Genomic DNA, 17,524 nt, shown 5'->3' with positions numbered 1-17,524 from the left:
CACCGGTCCCTGGCTCCATCAGGGGGTCCCTCCCACAGGATAAAGTCCTTCGTGCACAGCTCCATGTAGATCCTTCCCACAGGCTGCAGCTCTTCATGACTGCTCCAACATGGATCTTTTCCACAGTGCAGAGTCCTTCAGGAACCGACTACTCCAGCGTGGGTCCCCCATGGGCTCCCGTCAGGAGCCTGCTCCTGCGGGGGCTCTCCATGGGCCGCAGCCTCCTCCAGGCCACCTCCACCTGCTCCACCGGGGGCTCCTCCACGGGCTGCAGCGTGGAGATCTGCTCCGTGTGGGACCCATGGGCTGCAGGGGGACAGCCTGCTCCACCAGGGGCCTCTCCCTGCACAGGCCGCAGGGGAACTGCTGCTGCCTGCCTGGAGCACCTCCTGCCCTCCTGCTGCACTCACCTGGGGGCTGCAGGGATGGTTCTCTCCCATTTTCTCACTCCTCTCTCCCAGCTACTGTGAGGCAGCTTTTCTTCCCCCTTCTTAAATATGTTATCATGGATGTTTAACCAGCATCACTATTGGCTCAGCTTCAGACAGCGGCAGGTCCCTTTTGGAGCCACTGGAACTCGCTGTGTCCAACATGGGAGCACCCCCACAACTCTTCACACAGGCCATCACTGCAGCCCCCCTGCTACCAAAAACATCACACACAAACCCAATTCACTGGATTAAAAACTCCATTCCTGACTACAGAGTAACATGAAGACAGCTGAAAATAAGAAAAAAGCTTTGCCATAATTTTCTCAAGTCAGACATCATAATCAACAATGAGAAGGCAGACAAGTGATCCTTAGCTGAAAGTTTCACACATAATTAGAGCTGATTTGAAAACTGCACTGTTGCTGACAGTCCCACCCAACTTTCTAATCCACCCCTTGTGCTTGCCTCCTCAAGAGGAATGGATCCCTTTTTTGGAGACAAAGAAAAGGAACACAGCTATATTCTTGAGCTCTTACTGAGAAAATTCCTGGAAACCTTCCCATTTTTATTTTTTCTGCAGCTAAAAGGTATCTCTATAATTATCTGTCTTCGCAGCATAAAGTAATGCATACAGTTATTTCCTGTGCTAGAAACTGCTGCATTAACTATAAGCATTTATTATTGTTAGTATCATTATTTGCTAATTGCCTAGTACCTCATTCTACTTACAATTAGCCACAAGGTTCAAGTAAACAAGTGCAAGATATAAAGAATAACACGGATCAAATATGTTGATCTCATCTGAGCTACATTCCAATGCAAGGAACACAGCAGCTCTGCCATACTTAAGACCAATCTTCTGCTTAAAGATGAACTTTTCCAGTCCTCAAAAATCTACAATTGTTCCAATTTCTTCTAAAATTCAATGTGCATCTTCAGGACAGACAGTATTAGGAGCATTTGGAGTTATCTGATTGCAGTATTTCCAAAAGAAGGACCTTTAAAACAAGGTTTTCTTCTTTGGCTTTTTTCTTTATGGACTAGGCTATTAAATTCTGAGTGTACTCTTTATTGGCTCAGTTGCTCAACATGTGCACTACAAAATCATGGCAGCTATCAGTTCTTTCAGAAAAACAACATCAGAAATAACATTAAGAAGAAAAATAACCAGCACTGGGCAAATGCAAGCTTTAGACACCAAACTTAACAGATTACTATGCACCCACTCATAGGACAAAGCTGTTGCATGGCTGACCAACCTGCCACTGAGCCTTGTGGACTACAAGCAGCTTGCATCAGTCTGAAGCCAAACCTTAGTAAAAGTTTTAAGTGATAAAAAGAGAACAGAACCTAGCTACACAATATCACTAAAGGAATTTATTGACGGGAATTAAATGTATATACAGCAATGAAAATATTGAGAAGGTACTAAAGTATTTTCATGAGTTATCTGAATCCTCAGGAGGGAACAGTGGAGTAATACATTAACTCTCTTCTCAGTTTCTGTGTGTGAGCTGGAACCTGAAATATGCTCTGGGAAAATACTACCCTCTCTCCTTGCTTACTTAACAGACACTGGGAAGAAAAAAGGAGACTCTACCCACAGTTGTAACTCTGCAATACTCTTGCTGGTTCTACAAAAACAAGCATAGGTAAAGAATTTGAAGGCTATCACAGAACTTCTTTCCTCCTTCGGCATTTTCTTTCAGTCCACATCAAAACCTTATAAGTGAAGTTTTCAAGGATCTGCTCTCCCAGGCCCATTTACTTCATAAACTTCTGCCAGAAAAACTACACCAGCTGGAAATGGCAGCCGGGAACCACGCACCATATAGCCAATTTAGCTGTGCTGGAAACAAAATTTTGATGTACGCAAGTTATGCCAACAGAAAAAGCATTTGTGTTGGCTTTATTCACACCACAGACCCAAGCGATGAATTTTTTCTGGCAGAAAGATTACTTCTGCATTTCCAAGAGGGGGTTGTATTGGCAAAGCTGCAGTGACTGAAGCTGTTTTAGATCAAAGCGGTTTGAAGAGCTCCAATACCCAAATTTTTCAAGCTGCCTTGAAAGCTGGATACAATAACAAAAAAAGTTAACTATCCATATTCTGATGCGTCTCAATGATTTCTGAAAGAAGGTCTCCAAAGAACAACATTTCTTCAAATCTGTCAATTATACAATTGCCCTCAAGCCTTCTTTGTGTTCACAGATATACAATGCAAGTAACTTAATCTCACAACCTCTATTTTAATTAGTGCAGTTCTCTTCGGAGAAACAATACTGAATAGTTTTATAATAATTATTTGAGCAACATGATCTAGCAGAAAGTGTCCTTGCCCTCGGCAGAGGGTTGGAACTAGGTGATCTTTAAATTTCCCTCCAACCCAGACTATTCTGTGATTCTGTGATACAAAGTTACCCAGAAAATCACAAGTTAAAGGTTCCTGCCCCTGAGCTCTTCCAACTCCCATTGAAAATGAAACCCAAAGGTGGTCTGTTCTGCTAGGGAATCACAGCACTCCATTCTCCCCTATGAGGGGAGAGAATTCTTCTTATCAGCAGAGAATGGATAGATACTGGGAAACTGACAATTACTTGGATATGAACTTTTAGGAAACACAATCTCTGACCAGACTGGGAAAGTCTGAGCTAAGCAATTGATCTGTTTGGCCAGGCAACAGAGAAGGGAAAGCAAAAGGTTAATTACTTAAAACTGTTGAACAGTAGCATGAGGCTCTATTTAACAGTACTAGCTGTAAACTGATCCAATAGACTATGGGACAGTAAGTTACTATCTGACACAAACACACCGGGAGTAAATTTTTTAAACACATACAACTATCTTCTTGACAGAACGTGAAAATAAGGAACCTGACAGTCGCAACAACAGGGTGTAATTAAAGAAGAAAAAGAAAGGCTATGAATCTGATGGCATCCTTCAGCTTGCCCAAACAACATTCTACACAACTTCAGTAATAACAGAAAGTTTTATTTTTATGTATATATATATAATTTATATTATTTGTATTATCCTGAAATAAATATATATTATTATATAATATATAATTTGTTTTGCCTTTTATTGAAAGCCTTAGGAGACTGAACAGCAAATCTTCTACAGTATAGAATTACGTTGTTCAACTCTGAGCCATAAACATAGAGAACACTGTACAAAATAAAAAATAATTTAAAAAAGTAGCTCCTGGCCAATGTATTTCAATTGTACTTTCTTTTATATAGTTGAGATCAGAAGAACCTGTAATGCAAGGCTAACTCCCAGAATACACTTCCACTCCAAGATAAGGTTTTGCAACAATTTGCAGATAATCCTTCCTCCCTTCCTTACAGTACCGTATCTCCCAGAAATTTTTTGAAGATGAAGATCCCTGAAAATCTGCTAACAAAAATACCTGAGCAGCACCACTAATATTACATTAATAATGAAAAATGAAACTATTCTAATTACCGATGTAAATGTAATTCAGCCCACTGTGTAAACACAGCATAGTTCTTAATGAGTTGATCACACGCTTTTTACCCACGGGACACCTGCCTTATTCCATGTACAGACTGTACCTTCTTTGAGGATGGAATACTGCCACGTAACAAAAACAATTCCTGCATGGGCTCAGCTGCATTGACTTCAGAACTGGGAAGGCATACAACATGGCCTTACATAAGCCAGGACTCATCATGTATGTTCACTCCAGGAAGGCCAATATCTTATTTATTTACTTTTAGACAGAGGAAGACAAAGGCTAAAAAGCGACCTACAGCCAGAACACTTTGGAGAGAAACAGAAGAAGGCCTCACAGACATGATGCAGCCTTAAAAACATCCAAGCTCTTCATTGATTTCTAGGTGTTCTTTTTGATCAGTGCTAGAGCATTAACAAGGAATTTCCTGCATCCATGAAAGTACAGATCATAAGAAAGGAGATACAAGGGAAATGAGTAGTAAGAGATTCAAAAGTGAACATTTAAGCAGAAATGAAAGGATACAATTGCTGGCACGTCTCTACATTCTTTTATACAACTCCTCTTTTTTTCTCTCCCAGTTCACCATGTAAGAATCCCGTAATTTGGAATCATACTCAAATCCACATCAGTCATCAGCAGACTTTAAATCTTTTAATCAACCACACTGTCATTTAGCAAATAACAGTTGGATGTCATCTTTTGTGGACTAGCCCTTAGAAGGAAACAAGACACTTGGCTTGTGGCTTTCACAGATTTTTGTTGATAGCTGAGGAATGGCAAGATTTGAGGACCTTGGATTTCATTCCACACATAAAAGGGAATTACATTCTAGGACAAAGTTTCTCAATATGCGGTCAGTAAAACATCAGATGGTGATCCAAAAAATCATCATAAAAAATGTATTTTTAAAACCATACATTCCCACACATGCAAGCAAGAAAACATAATTGAGGAAATAAAAAAAAATTAAACAAACATTCAAATCTTAGCCTAACTGAATTGCACTACAATGCAAAACAAAATGTGACAACATTTCACAAGATGATCCTTCCTTTTTTTTAAAAGAAATTAAGTGATCTTGAAACAACACACATTTAACTTTAACATTTAAGTTTGAAAACACTTTCTTCTGCCCTACTGAATTTCCAAAGCGGGTCCCCTCCAGATAATGCTTTGTTAGATCCAGTATGTTCCTCCCTTCATCCTACTTCCCTAAGCCATTATCTGTTTTCTCCATATGCCCCTTATGTTTTCTCTAGTTTCATTCACTTTACAGACTCCCCTTAATGTCTTTTACAGAAGCAATCCATCCAGGCACAGAGCTTTTCCTGTCCATTTTCATTGACAAACTCTGCCTCAAGTCTTCTGGTTTACCCTGAATTTCAGTCACCACTGTTGGAACATCCTTAATTTCACTGGTTCAGCTGCAGGAGCTTCTTTTCTCAGGCCCATCTTTATCTGACATTTTTTACTTTTTAAAATTACAGATAATTGGTCCATACCCTGTCTTAACTCCCTGATTTAAGATCCTGATACAAATATCCAGCCCCAGCCTTTTCCACTCTTATTTTCAGAGTTAATTTCCCTTCCTAATGTCCACTCATAAACACACTTGCATCTTGTCTTCATCCAGTTGTGTATACATACTCTAAGTTGTTTTTTTAAGCCAGGTTAACAGCCAATAAAGACATCTTTAAATCTTAATAACAAAACAGCTTTGCAAAGCCAGCCAACATGGAATACTGAAGAAGTATTTGGAGTTCATAAATACAATTTTAATAGCATACCTCAAATCCCTTCCACCAAATCAGCATGCCTGCTCTCAGAATTCCAATATTACAGCTACCATAAAATTCATGAATATTAAAAAAAGTTTATAAAAATCATTTGTTGACAAGTGTTAACTAACAACCATGTTTTCCTATGAATTACGTAACTTAAAAACCCACTTGTATGTGCTGATCTGATGCTGCACATTCAACACTTCTCATAAGTTTTAAAACTGCAGCTTTTAAACCTGTTTATTTTCCTGAAGATTATTGTTAGTTACTTATCTTTATAACTTGTTCTTTCAAACCAAGATGAAACTTTTAAATTAAATATGCTTATCAATACATGCCTATTTAAACTACTGGTATGTATTTCTAAACACTGTATGGCCTACTGTTCTTTTTCGAGAAGATTCTTTTCACAAGCCTTGTAACAAACAAGCTGCAGCTGGATACAAACAAATTTACTAAAGGCAACAACAACAAAAATTTAAGTAATTCTTGTTGAGTTTAATTATGTTATATAAGTTAAAACTGGATAGAATATCTTGTGTTTAAAATGGAATTAATTATGTTATGTGTGGTTAGCAAGCTTAATCGCTGCACAGATGACCAAAAACATAAGATTTTAGAACTGATCTTCTCCTCTATCCTTACAGTTCTGTTCACATATCAAAAGAAGATTGACCTACTTCTGTTTTCAATTTCAAATGGATTGAAATTAAAGTCAAACAAACCACTGAATAGGACATCTCAGTATAAAGAGACTATTCACTTGATATCTACAAAAGACATGTTTGCTTCAAATGATTTTGACGTGTTGACAATTTCTGTTTCTCAGTGTTTGGCAACTGAGAGCTTTTGCTTTCTCAGGACTCTGGCAGGACACATATTTGAGTTGCTTGTGTACCTTTTCTTTTTTTTGGGGGGGGGGGGGGGGGGCCTGGGGAATACATTCAGTCTGCAGTAAGATTCAATTTCATAATGAATTTTAGATTAAAGTTTATTTAGGTCCATTTTATTTAAAATTGATTTTATTGTTTTTAAAATATGTTTCAATATAACTTTCTATACAGCCCTTAGCATTATTTGGTCCTCATTTTAAAGTAAATGTAACAACTTGTAAGAGCTCAATTAAGTACATTTTCACCACCACAAATATTATCTATTATATATTTTGAAACACTTTATGACACAGAAAGAATAAAACACATATTCAATTCTTGTTAGCAATTGAGGAAATTCAACATACAAAAACGTTTTGTTTGCTACTGAGATGAATATATATAAAAGACATGTTTCCTTGGAATCTGGGCTTTTTTGTGTGTGTGTGTGTCTGCACGGTATCAGATACGGATTTCCAGCTTCTCAGGAAAATTAAGTTTGCATACCAGCACAGAATATCCCTGGGACTTCACTCCGGAATATAACAGTTCGTACTTTCTTATCAGATTTCAAAGCATCCACAGCTTTTGACATCTACAGAGAAAAGGAGGAAGGGGAATAACCAAACGCTTTTTGAAGTATTTAATTCCAATGTTTCACCTTCATACTAGAAACTATTCTTTTCACTTACCATTTTTAAAAGATTTTTGTTAAGGGCATTCTTGGCATGAGATCTGTTTAACCCAAGCACCACAATTCCTGGAGGGGAAGAAAAATGGTATTATTGTTACAATATAGAAAATAATATCTCTGTATATAATTATTTTGATGTTATAAAAAAGGCATAATTGAGGATTACAAAAATAGAAAACAACATGCTACTGTAATCGTTTAGCTACAGAGAGTTTTAAAAAGAAAAAAAAATGACTAAAGTTTCCCAGGGCTGAACATTTCAGTGTTCAACAGAAGTGACATGTATTTCAAGTACTAGAATACGGCCCTAATACCTTAACATGGAAATAGTGCTCACAAGGGCTAAACGTGTAATTCCACTATTGCATGCACTAATTTCATGTTTGTGTGTGAAGTGCTGACATGCAATCAGGCAAGACACTCTACTGTAAAGCATATGTTTCCATATTTAGACAGCATGCGCTGAGAAACTTCTCAAAGCAAGAAGTGTTACCACAGCTAAGCAATTCTGATACAGGTAAAAGGAAGTAACAAACACAGACACAATGCTATTAAGAGAAAAACTGAACTTTTGTTTAGAAAGAAGAAAAATCGTATAGAAATTCTACCTCAAGACACAAACTGTGCTCAATGCTTGTCCACACAGCTCCAGTCACACATCTACAGCTCCCTTAGACCAGTTACAGATCAGTTGGCTTAGTGACTGATTACATGTGCTGGTTTGAATGCTGCGGAAGGAACAACATTTTTTTGTCCTAATTCCTACTCCTTCAGTTTTATAGGCATGACAGTCAAATAGGAAAATCCCAGAGAGTTTACCTTGGTAAGTGTACCAAGCCTATAGTAATCTTTTAGAAAATTGTATCCTGACAGCATTACAACTCCCTGAATTCTAAACAGCAGCACATAGTCCTATGAAATTGATCCAGCCTTGGTAAAGTCTTACCCATCAGGATTATTATTTTTTTTAACTTGGGGATGCAAAGAGAAAGGGAAGAGGACAAAGGACTAAGTCAGGGACCAGGAATGAAAGAGAGAAAGGGAACTCCCATTATCTCAGACAAAAATGCCTACCATATTACCATCAATCTACCAAAAAAAAAAAAATCAGTATTTGCCAGTGTATTCACTACCACGACACTCAGCTCTGCATGTATAATCTCTAAAATCTGGCACTCTTAGTCATCTTCTGGAGGCCGTCTTGTTTTCTCAGTGCACACTACTTCTTTTCCTTTACAGAAACATGTCCTTCCAAAGAACTGACCTAATAGCCCTTGAGCCCACTCCTCTTCCTCTTCTTCCTCCTGCATGGATGTGCCCCCCCACACATGCAATTAAACGGAGGTCTTGTTTCTCCTGCAGCTACCAATTTGAAGCCATTGTCTAGCCAAACTCTTCTGAAGTCTACCCTGCTCAATGTTCAATGAAAATGGTTAAGCCCAAGTAGGAGAGCACACATTGCTCTTGCTTGTTCTCAAGGTCCAGTTGATCACTAACAAGAAATAGAGAAGAGGAGCCCGGCTGACCCAAACAACCTTCATTCCTTTGTTCTGTAAGCCTGAACTCCCACCCGTTCATCAACATGGTTGGAGGTCTTCATCTAGGACATCCTGCAAGGTCCCTCATTCAGCACTTAAACAGGAATCTGGTTGTTCTATTAAACAAACAGGACAAAATTCATGTAACGCTTCTGACTGTAGCACTCTTCTACTGTCACAACTTATTCTTCACGAGGAATATTCCAAATTCCAATACTTTACACGCTCACACAAGTAAATTAGGCAAAAGCAGCACAGCATTTTAAAATAACAAAAGGCAACGTGACCTGGCTTTGATTTTAGGCTCTAAGGCAGGCACACTTGCATATCCAATATCTGAACAAACTGAAGACATCATCATCCCAAACTATTTTTTAGTTTGGAAGTAAGGTCTTTTGCAGAAGCATGTTTTTTTTCAATGGCAATGACACTCTTTAATTACCACCACCAATATTAGTGTATTCAGAAGGAACTCTCAATTAACATTAAAACACATTTAGTAATTTTCCTACAAAGAAAGGCTCCTTGAAGATAAATCATACAGGTTGATTCTTCTTAGCAGTGTCACATCAAGTCATAAAACTAGCAGTTCTGCCTCCCTTTCCAGAAAAGTGAGGTAAATATAGATGACACCCACACAGCTATTCTATTTCTCAAATAAGAAAAAAGAAAAAAAAAAAGTGAAGCAAGAACTACAACCAGAAAAACATATGAGATTAATACCAGAAAATCCTACTACTGGTTTACTATAGTATCTGTGCATCCTTAAATTCCTTGTGTTTTTGTTTGTTTGTTAATATTGCAGTAAGACTTGGGGTTCCCAATATATTAATCAGTGACCAAACTACAGACAGATTGGGTACCTGCTGAAAAGTCACATAACTGAAATAGAAAAATAGACTTCCTGATTTCCAGTTGAGCAATTCAATCCTAAGAATATACTTTCTCCGTTCCTCTGCCCACCTCAAGAATCATAGAAGAATCTCCAGACAGAAACTGTTTAAGGCAAGTCTTCCTGCTTTGGGCATCCAACAAGATTTAAAGGCCTGGTCACACAGGTATACAAATTTTAGATTGGAGAAAGTTCCCTAACCAGGGCAAAAAGGAATAATCAGGCTCCATACAGCAATGCAGAACCCCACCAAACCATTTAAAAGAAGTAAAAAAAAAAAAACAGCAAAGTTTACACATTACTGCCGTAGAAGTAACCATTCTGACAAATATTTAGCAATATGAAAAGATGATTATTGGCATATATATTTTGAAATATCTGTTACATCTTCATCTGAAGCAGTTAGTCATCATTCTTTCTTCCTAAAGTCTCCACATACAGGCATGCTTTCCAGTATCTTAAAAAAAAAAGTTTGAAAAAAACTATCCAAAAAAAAAGTAAAGAGTCATCATCATATTCGCCAACAAATATCAGAAGAAATCATAATAGATCAATTCCAGTATCTTCACAGCATCAGAGAAGGGTAGATATATTGAAAATGAATATATTCATTTTCATTATATAATATTAATATTCACACTATGCTGAATGCAATATCGATTTCATAATTTTTTCCTGGGAGTCATGTCCACATTACTCCAGAACACTCTTCAGCAAATAAGGTGTATCTATTAAAAATTACAGACACATACTAAAAAGAAATTTTCACTCTATTAGATAGATTCTCCAAGGGATTCAGTTGACTTCCAGTGCTGACTAAAAAAGTAGTCATGCTCCCTCTGTATTCTCCAGCAACCATCAGAGGAAGAGCATATGCAAAGATACAATATGTTCTCTTCTTATATGTTACATCTGCCACCAGAGAAAGCTGTTATATAATTCTTAACATTTAAGAGAAAAATATAGTGAAGTCAAAGGAGAATAAAAACAAAAATGTTTCAGTGAGACAAAATACATATAAATGAATGATAACTTCAAAATACCTTTAAATTCCTAGACACATCCTCATTTCATAGTGTGCACTAAATTTGGGATTTTTATGAGTAAGTAGATCATATTAAAGCATTCTTGTATTTTGATAGGGGCAGCAAAAATGCATGATGCTATCATTATTTAAAACTTCTGAAAGAGAAAATCATATTTCTTTCTGTATTGTAAAAAAACAGGGTGGGCCAATTTAAGTGAAGTGATTAGATCATGTTCTAACTACAGCTTATATCGGCACACAGGAAATCTTGCTTTAAATAACAATTTTTATCTGTTTTATCTTGTGCTTCGTACTTTTCAAAAAATACTCATCCTCAGCATTTAGTAGAAACACATTTGTTAGTTACAAATGAGTCCTTCTACATTCATATCGTTAATTTGTCTTACTAAGATTCACTTGATCTCTATAAAAAGTACTTAGAAAAACACATTTATTTGTATTATATATACACAATCACACACAAAAAAAATGTATCCAAATGTTCTTTTACATAACCAAAAAAAACCACTTCTGCATTGAGAAAGGGAAGAATGAAGAGAGAAAAGTTATAAGTTTGTCTTACTTAACTACTCAGATAAACCAAAGCAGATGAGTTGACTGAGATGCTTTTTAATTGTACAATATTTTCTTAATCATAACAAGAATCCATAGTGAGTATACCATGCACAATTCTGGTCATTTCCGTTGATCATATTTTTCAAGAAGCTGTTATGTGCAAAATCATACAGGTACGCGTTGAGCAGCATTTTTTAAAAACACCTAAGCACTTCTCAAAAATCCTAAGCACCTTCTTATCTCAAAGTGTAACTCCAAAAATCTTTCTTGCATTTCTTAAATTAGTACACCACATCTGCTCTAACTTTTTTAAAAGACGGAAAAGGAAGGGAACGTAAACTATTCTGATTTATCAGCTCGCTATTAAGTTTCCAGCCTCTGAATAAACTACCTCAAACGAGACCATATTTGTTCTGCCTGTATTACATACATTAAAATTCTAACTGATGAGGTCAAAAAGCTGTCTTATATACACTACCCAAACTAAAAACAGATAAAAAATATAAACATCAATAGTTATTCTAGTGGAAAATCTAAAATTTACAAATACTTGCAACACTTTCCAGTAAGTAACACTGCAACACTTCAGTCAGGATTGCAAAGATATTTCTGCTAATTTCATTTATCACCTATAGAGCGAAAGCCCTAACTTAATTAAAATTTCTAATGGGCTTGCTAATGCAACTTGCCTAAAAGCTCTGAAATTTCAGTAGTGATAATACATTTCAGATCTAACAGTGGTAATCAAATACAATTTCAAATAATGTACAAGATGGGTATTTAAATTAAAAATAACAATACGCTGACATTTAGCCACACTCATACGTGACTCTGATACTGCAAACAACATGAGCTGCAACATGTTGTCCAGAATACATGAGCATTTTACAACCATATTCAAATCCTACATCTTTTGTATTCTTGTTAAGTTCAAATCTGGAAGTTGGAAAGTCTTGAATAACAAATTCAGTAACTAGTCCTTCCAAACATAGTCTCATTGCAGTAGATGTTTAACAAGGTCCCAAAACTGTGGTACATGAGTCACGTGGAAGTGTTATGAAGCAGGGCATTTTGCTTCTCTGCCTGAAGGGTGAGAATTGTCTAGAGCTAGAGGACATGCCAACTCTGTGTGAGGCAGCTCCTGTCATTTTCCTGTCTCCCCACAAGTCTCTGCTGTACCAGCCTGTGCATCTTCCTCCAAGCAACTCAGACAGACTGCGCATGGACAAGAGCATCACAGCAGTATCAATGAGCACGCGCTTGCCTTGAAGGGTAGTCGGGGTAGACAGGGTCTGTCCCTACGTGCAGTCAAGAAGCATGAAGTGGAAGAACGTAAAGGGGCAATGGCACTGGGGTCCCACTCGGGAAGTTCTGCATCATGAGCTGCCGGAGATGGGAACGGTAAGTGAGAGAAGAGTGAAGGAGACCCCTGCGGCTTATATGGAGTAAGCATCCTGATGGAGCAGAGGTATTGCATGCTGTAAGCAAACAGAGACAGATGAACTTGACACATGGGGCGAGGAGGAGGGTGTGCACTGGCAGAACAGGGAAGAAGCAGACAGAGACATGTTTCTTCTTCTGCAAAAACATGTTCTGCTCTTCGTGCTGCTGAGGGAGGCATATGAAGCGTATGTCTCCTGGCTTACTTCTAGACCCTTGTTTTTCTCCTTTATCAACAAACAGTATCTGTTTCCATGTCCTCCTGAAAGACAAAACCAAAGAAAATTCCTTCTCTTTGAAGTGAATCTATGAATTAAAAATAGTGATTGGTCCTCCCTTAAAATATCCAGAGCTGATTTACCACTCCAAACTGCATACCATGTTTTGGGGCAGCTTTAATGCCACATTTAACAGACTAGTATTTTCTGAAAACTAAAAAAACTTCAAGAAGAATTTTTCATCAGGAAAAATAAAAACAGATTAGGCTACTGACATGCCAAACTTTAGCTGTCTCTGCAACATCTCTTCAAAAACCTCCTCCAATTCTCTGCACAATCAAATTTGTATTATCTACATTAAAAACACACAGCAATGAACTTAAGATTGATACACTGTACAAAACACATTCATAACATTATAGAAGTAATAGTCGCTAGCCATTCCACAGCTGGAACACAGTACCAGTAACTCTATTACTAGCTGCCTAATGACAGAAATAAAACCCATGACCTTAGGTAGTACTCAAGTATCTTCTACCGACTTGTTGGAAAAGCACAGACGAAACAAGCAAATCCACCCCCAAACATTCTGTCGAGTCTTCTTTGCTCCTGCCTTGCCTCCACCTAGATTTAAAATAAGCTTAAAATTAAAATAAAAGTTTAAAACCAATTTCCAGTCCCACAGTTGGCTGAGAAAACAGGGCTAATCAAGTATTGTCTTCAAGGAACTGCAGAAGAGTTGGGTCAGAACAGTCACTCCGATAGAAGTGGACTGCAGGATCAGATTACATTATCAACCTTATTGCCTCTTATGAGCAATCAGATGAAACAGAACATCAGTTTTCCTTTTAAAAAAAAATCTAACCCTCGAGCTAAAATTCAGTTTTAAAGTAACAACTCTGCATGTGCATACGAATCTGTATACACGTATGCCCAATTCAAAGATGCCTGACCAAGTTTGCAGATGGTCTCAAACAACTGTGTTGATGTTCTGAAAGATGTAAACCGAATCATGCATCTCAAAATATGGTTGTTCCAAGACCTACTAGCCACCTAAAGAAATCCATACACCTCAGAAGGATAGTGCTCCACACTATGGCCTTCTCCATAAAAGTAGGTAGAACATCATGGCTCTAAAAATAAACCCTCAGAATCATAGAATATCCCAAGTTGGATGGGACCTACAAGGATCATCGAGTCCAACTCCTGGCTCTACACAGGTTTACCCAAAAATTCAGACCGTGTGACTAAGAGTCCGAACGCCTCTTAAACTTCAACAGGCTTGGTGCTGTGACTACAACCCTGGGGAGCTGTTCCAGTCTGAGACAACCCTCACTGTAAAGAACCTCTTCCTGATATCCAATTTCATAAAAGGAAATTAGATCTGTCAAACAGGACCTACCCCTCATGAACCCATGTTGGCTGTGACCTATGACTGCACAGTCCCCCAGCTGCATTTCAGTAACTCCCAGGATAAAATTCTCCATAATTTTACCAGGCACTGATGTGAGACTGACAGGCCTTTAGTTGCCAGGGTCCTCTTTCTTACCCTTCTTGAAAATTGGCACAACTTTTGCCAGCTTCCAGTCTACTGGGACCTCTCCAGATTCCCAAGACCACTGAAAAATAATTGAGAGGTCTCGAGATGAGACTCCTAGCTCTTTAAGCACCCTGGGATGAATCCCAGACAAACCCATGGACTTGTATGGATCCAGGTGGAACAGCAAATCCCAGACACGTTCAGGGTGAGTTGGGAGTTTGTCATTCCCACCGTCATGGTCCTCCAGCTCAGGGCACCCTGGGTCCCGGAGCCCATCATCGGCGTTGAAGACAGAGGCGAAGAAGGCATTAAACGTCTCTGCTTTGCCTGTGTCCTTGTCTGTGAGGTGACCATCCCCAACAAGTAGTGGACCTATGTTTTCTTTGATCCTCCTTTTTCTGTTCATATATCTAAAAAAAACCTTTTTATTGTCTCCCAAGCACCTGGCCAGCTTCAACTCTAATTGGGCTTTGGCCACACGAATTTTCTTCCTACAAACGCGAACAGTGTCCCTGTAGTCCTTCCATGTTGTCTGACCCTGATTCCCGCAGCCGTACATTTTCTTTTTTCACCTAAGCTCCAGAAGATCCCTTGTCAGCAAATCTGGCCTTCTGCCCGCCTGCTTGACTTGCGATATTTTGGAATTGCCTGATCCTGTGAAGGAAAGCTTACAGCTACTCTTTATCACAGAAAACCCTGAGGTGGAAGAGACCCACAAGGACTAATTAAGGCCAACTCCTGGCTCTGCACAGGACCACCCAAAGACCAGACGATGTGTCTGAGAGTTTTGTCCTAACACTTACTAAACTCCATCATGCTCAGGGCCATGACCCCTGCCCTGGGGAGCCTGTTCCAGTGCCCAATCACCCTCTCAGCAAAGAACCTTTCCCTAACACCCAGCCTGACACGCCCCCACGATGCAGCTCCATGCTGTTCCCTTGGGTCCTATCACTGGTGGTCTACCATTCCTAGCCCTGCTGCACACAACTTTGCAAGTGACAAACACCCAAGGAGATCAAATATATCCACACAATAACACCTCCAAAACCTAGTAAGCACCAAACCTAATCAGAAATACAAAGTGTTGTTGAGAATCACAGAATCATTAAGGTTGGAAAAGATCACCAAGAACATCTGGTCCAACCATCACTCTACCACCATTGTCACCCACTAAACCATGTCCCTAAGCACTACGTCCAACCTTGCCTTGAACACCCCCAGGGACAATAACTTCACCACTTTCCTGGGCAACCCATTCCAATGCCTGACCACTCTTTCTGAGAAGAAATGTCTCCTCATTTCCAACCTGAACCTCCCTGGCTCACCTTGAGGCCACTCCCTCTAGTCTTATCACTGGTTATCTGTGAGAAGAGGCCGACCACCAGCTCCCCACACCTTCCTTTCAGGCAGCTGTAGAGAGCAATGAGGTCTCCCCTGAGCCTCCTCTTCTCCAGCCTAAACAACCCCAGCTCCCTCAGCTGCTCCTCACAGGACTTGTGTTCCAGGCCCTTCACCAGCTTTGTAGCATTGCTGTAATGCACGGGGCTGCAGATTAAATTGAAGCACTGATTTCTTAACCAGGGGGATTAAAACAAGACTCTTAGCACAGCTGAGGAAATCAAGGCTAGGAGCAGTTGGCAGCAGCAGAAGCGGAGAGAAGTAAAGCTGACTAGGAAAGCAGCATGAGATGAACAAGGGTGCTGAAGCCACGCTTTGGAGAAAACAAAACGCGGACGTAACTTCTGCACCGCTGTCTGTCCCAGCCAGCAGGTGCGGGATGCTGCCGAGCTGCAGCCGTTCGCCGCCAAACCCTCTTTTCCGCCCTCAGAGCGGCCACAAAACACCACCCAGCAGGGTGCTGGGGGCGAGAACGGCTCGGGGGGGGGCGGCTGGACCTGTTCCGACAGGGACACGGGCCGGCGAGGAGGAGGAGGAGAGGAGGAGCCCCCGGCGCCGCGCAGCTCCCCGAGGACGCCCGGCACGGCCCGGCCCGGCGCGGCCCCGCCCCGCGCTCGCCGCCACCGCCCCCCGTGGCGGCGCAGGGGTCACCCCGCCGGGAGGCCCGGGCCGAGCCGTGCCGTGCCGTGCCGGTGCCCGCCTCCCCCTCGTTACCTTTGTGCTCGTCGTCCAGGTACCGGACCCGCAGCTCCTCCTCTTCCTTCGCCTCCGAGCCGTAGCTCCTCCCGGCCGCGGGGCGAGCGGCAGCGCCTCCCCGCACCGCCGCGCGCGGCCCGAGGCACGACGCCGACGAGGAGGAGGAGGAGGAGGAGGAGGAGGAGAAGGAGGGGGGGGAGGCGGCCGCGGCGGCCAGCCGGAGCCGGAGCCGGCCCCGCAGGAGGCCCAGGCCGCCCAGCGCCGCCGCCATGCTGCTGCCGCCGCCGCCTCACCGCCCGCAGCCGCCGGCCCCGCTCCCGCCGCCCACGTGACCGGCGGCGGCACGCACGGGGCTCCGCCGCCGCACTCCTCCCCCCCCCCCCGCCGCTCATCGCCGCTGCGAAGCAACGGTCACACGGCGGCCGTTGGCGCTGAGGGGGCGAGGGGCGGGAGGGCAGAGCCCGGCGGCGGGGGCAGCGGCTCCCACCGGAGCACCGAGGGGGGGGGGGGGTGTGGAATGGGCTGGGGGTTGCCTTCGTTTTGCTAAAATAAAGGTGGAATTGACGGGGCTTGGTGGTCGCGGCTCGGCTTTGTTTGTCTGTCATGGCACGCTGGTAGCTGCGCCCCCTCCGCACCTTTTTCTGTAAATATAAAAGGTGCGGCTGGGACATGTGTCCCGTCAGCAGTCACAAACTCACCTGTTAGCACTGCTATGAGCACCTCTTCTTGGCTGTCTCAGAGGGACTGCAGAAGGGGTTCTTGAGCCAACACCGTAACGTTTTGTTGAGCAAGGGTATAGATGTATTAGATTCCGAATACTGCACTGCATCCAAATCCTCAGCTAGGACTTGGAGAAGGTTGAGGTACCTGCCAAAGGTTGAGGTACCTGCAGCTAACCAAGCGAAGTAATGAGGCCCCCAAGGCTGAGAAATTTGTCTT

At 41.3% G+C, this 17,524-nt stretch overlaps 1 protein-coding gene across 4 annotated transcripts in view; it reads right to left on the bottom strand.

Annotated features, from left to right (window-relative positions):
• Nucleotides 1-16,956, bottom strand: part of AUH (AU RNA binding methylglutaconyl-CoA hydratase) — a 114,296-nt gene extending 97,340 nt beyond the window's left edge. Inside the window, exons 1-3 of one of the 4 annotated variants that reach the window (XM_083817716.1) lie at nt 16,604-16,956; nt 7,259-7,326; nt 7,074-7,161 (exon numbers count right to left, since the gene is read on the bottom strand). In XM_083817716.1, coding sequence (XP_083673842.1) covers nt 7,074-7,161; nt 7,259-7,326; nt 16,604-16,856 — 409 coding nt within the window. In that variant the 5' untranslated portion in view covers nt 16,857-16,956. Of the gene's footprint in view, nt 1-7,073; nt 7,162-7,258; nt 7,327-7,868; nt 10,155-16,603 lie in introns of those variants that run through there. The other 3 variants (XM_083817715.1, XM_083817714.1, XM_083817717.1) reach the window with 3 other exon arrangements.
• Nucleotides 16,957-17,524: the final 568 nt, after the last annotated feature.

Source organism: Anser anser (genome assembly GCF_964211835.1).
Source record: "Anser anser genome assembly, chromosome: Z".
NCBI lineage: Eukaryota > Metazoa > Chordata > Aves > Anseriformes > Anatidae > Anser > Anser anser.
Note: the sequence above shows the minus strand (reverse complement) of the source record. Positions and strands in the feature narration are given on the sequence as shown.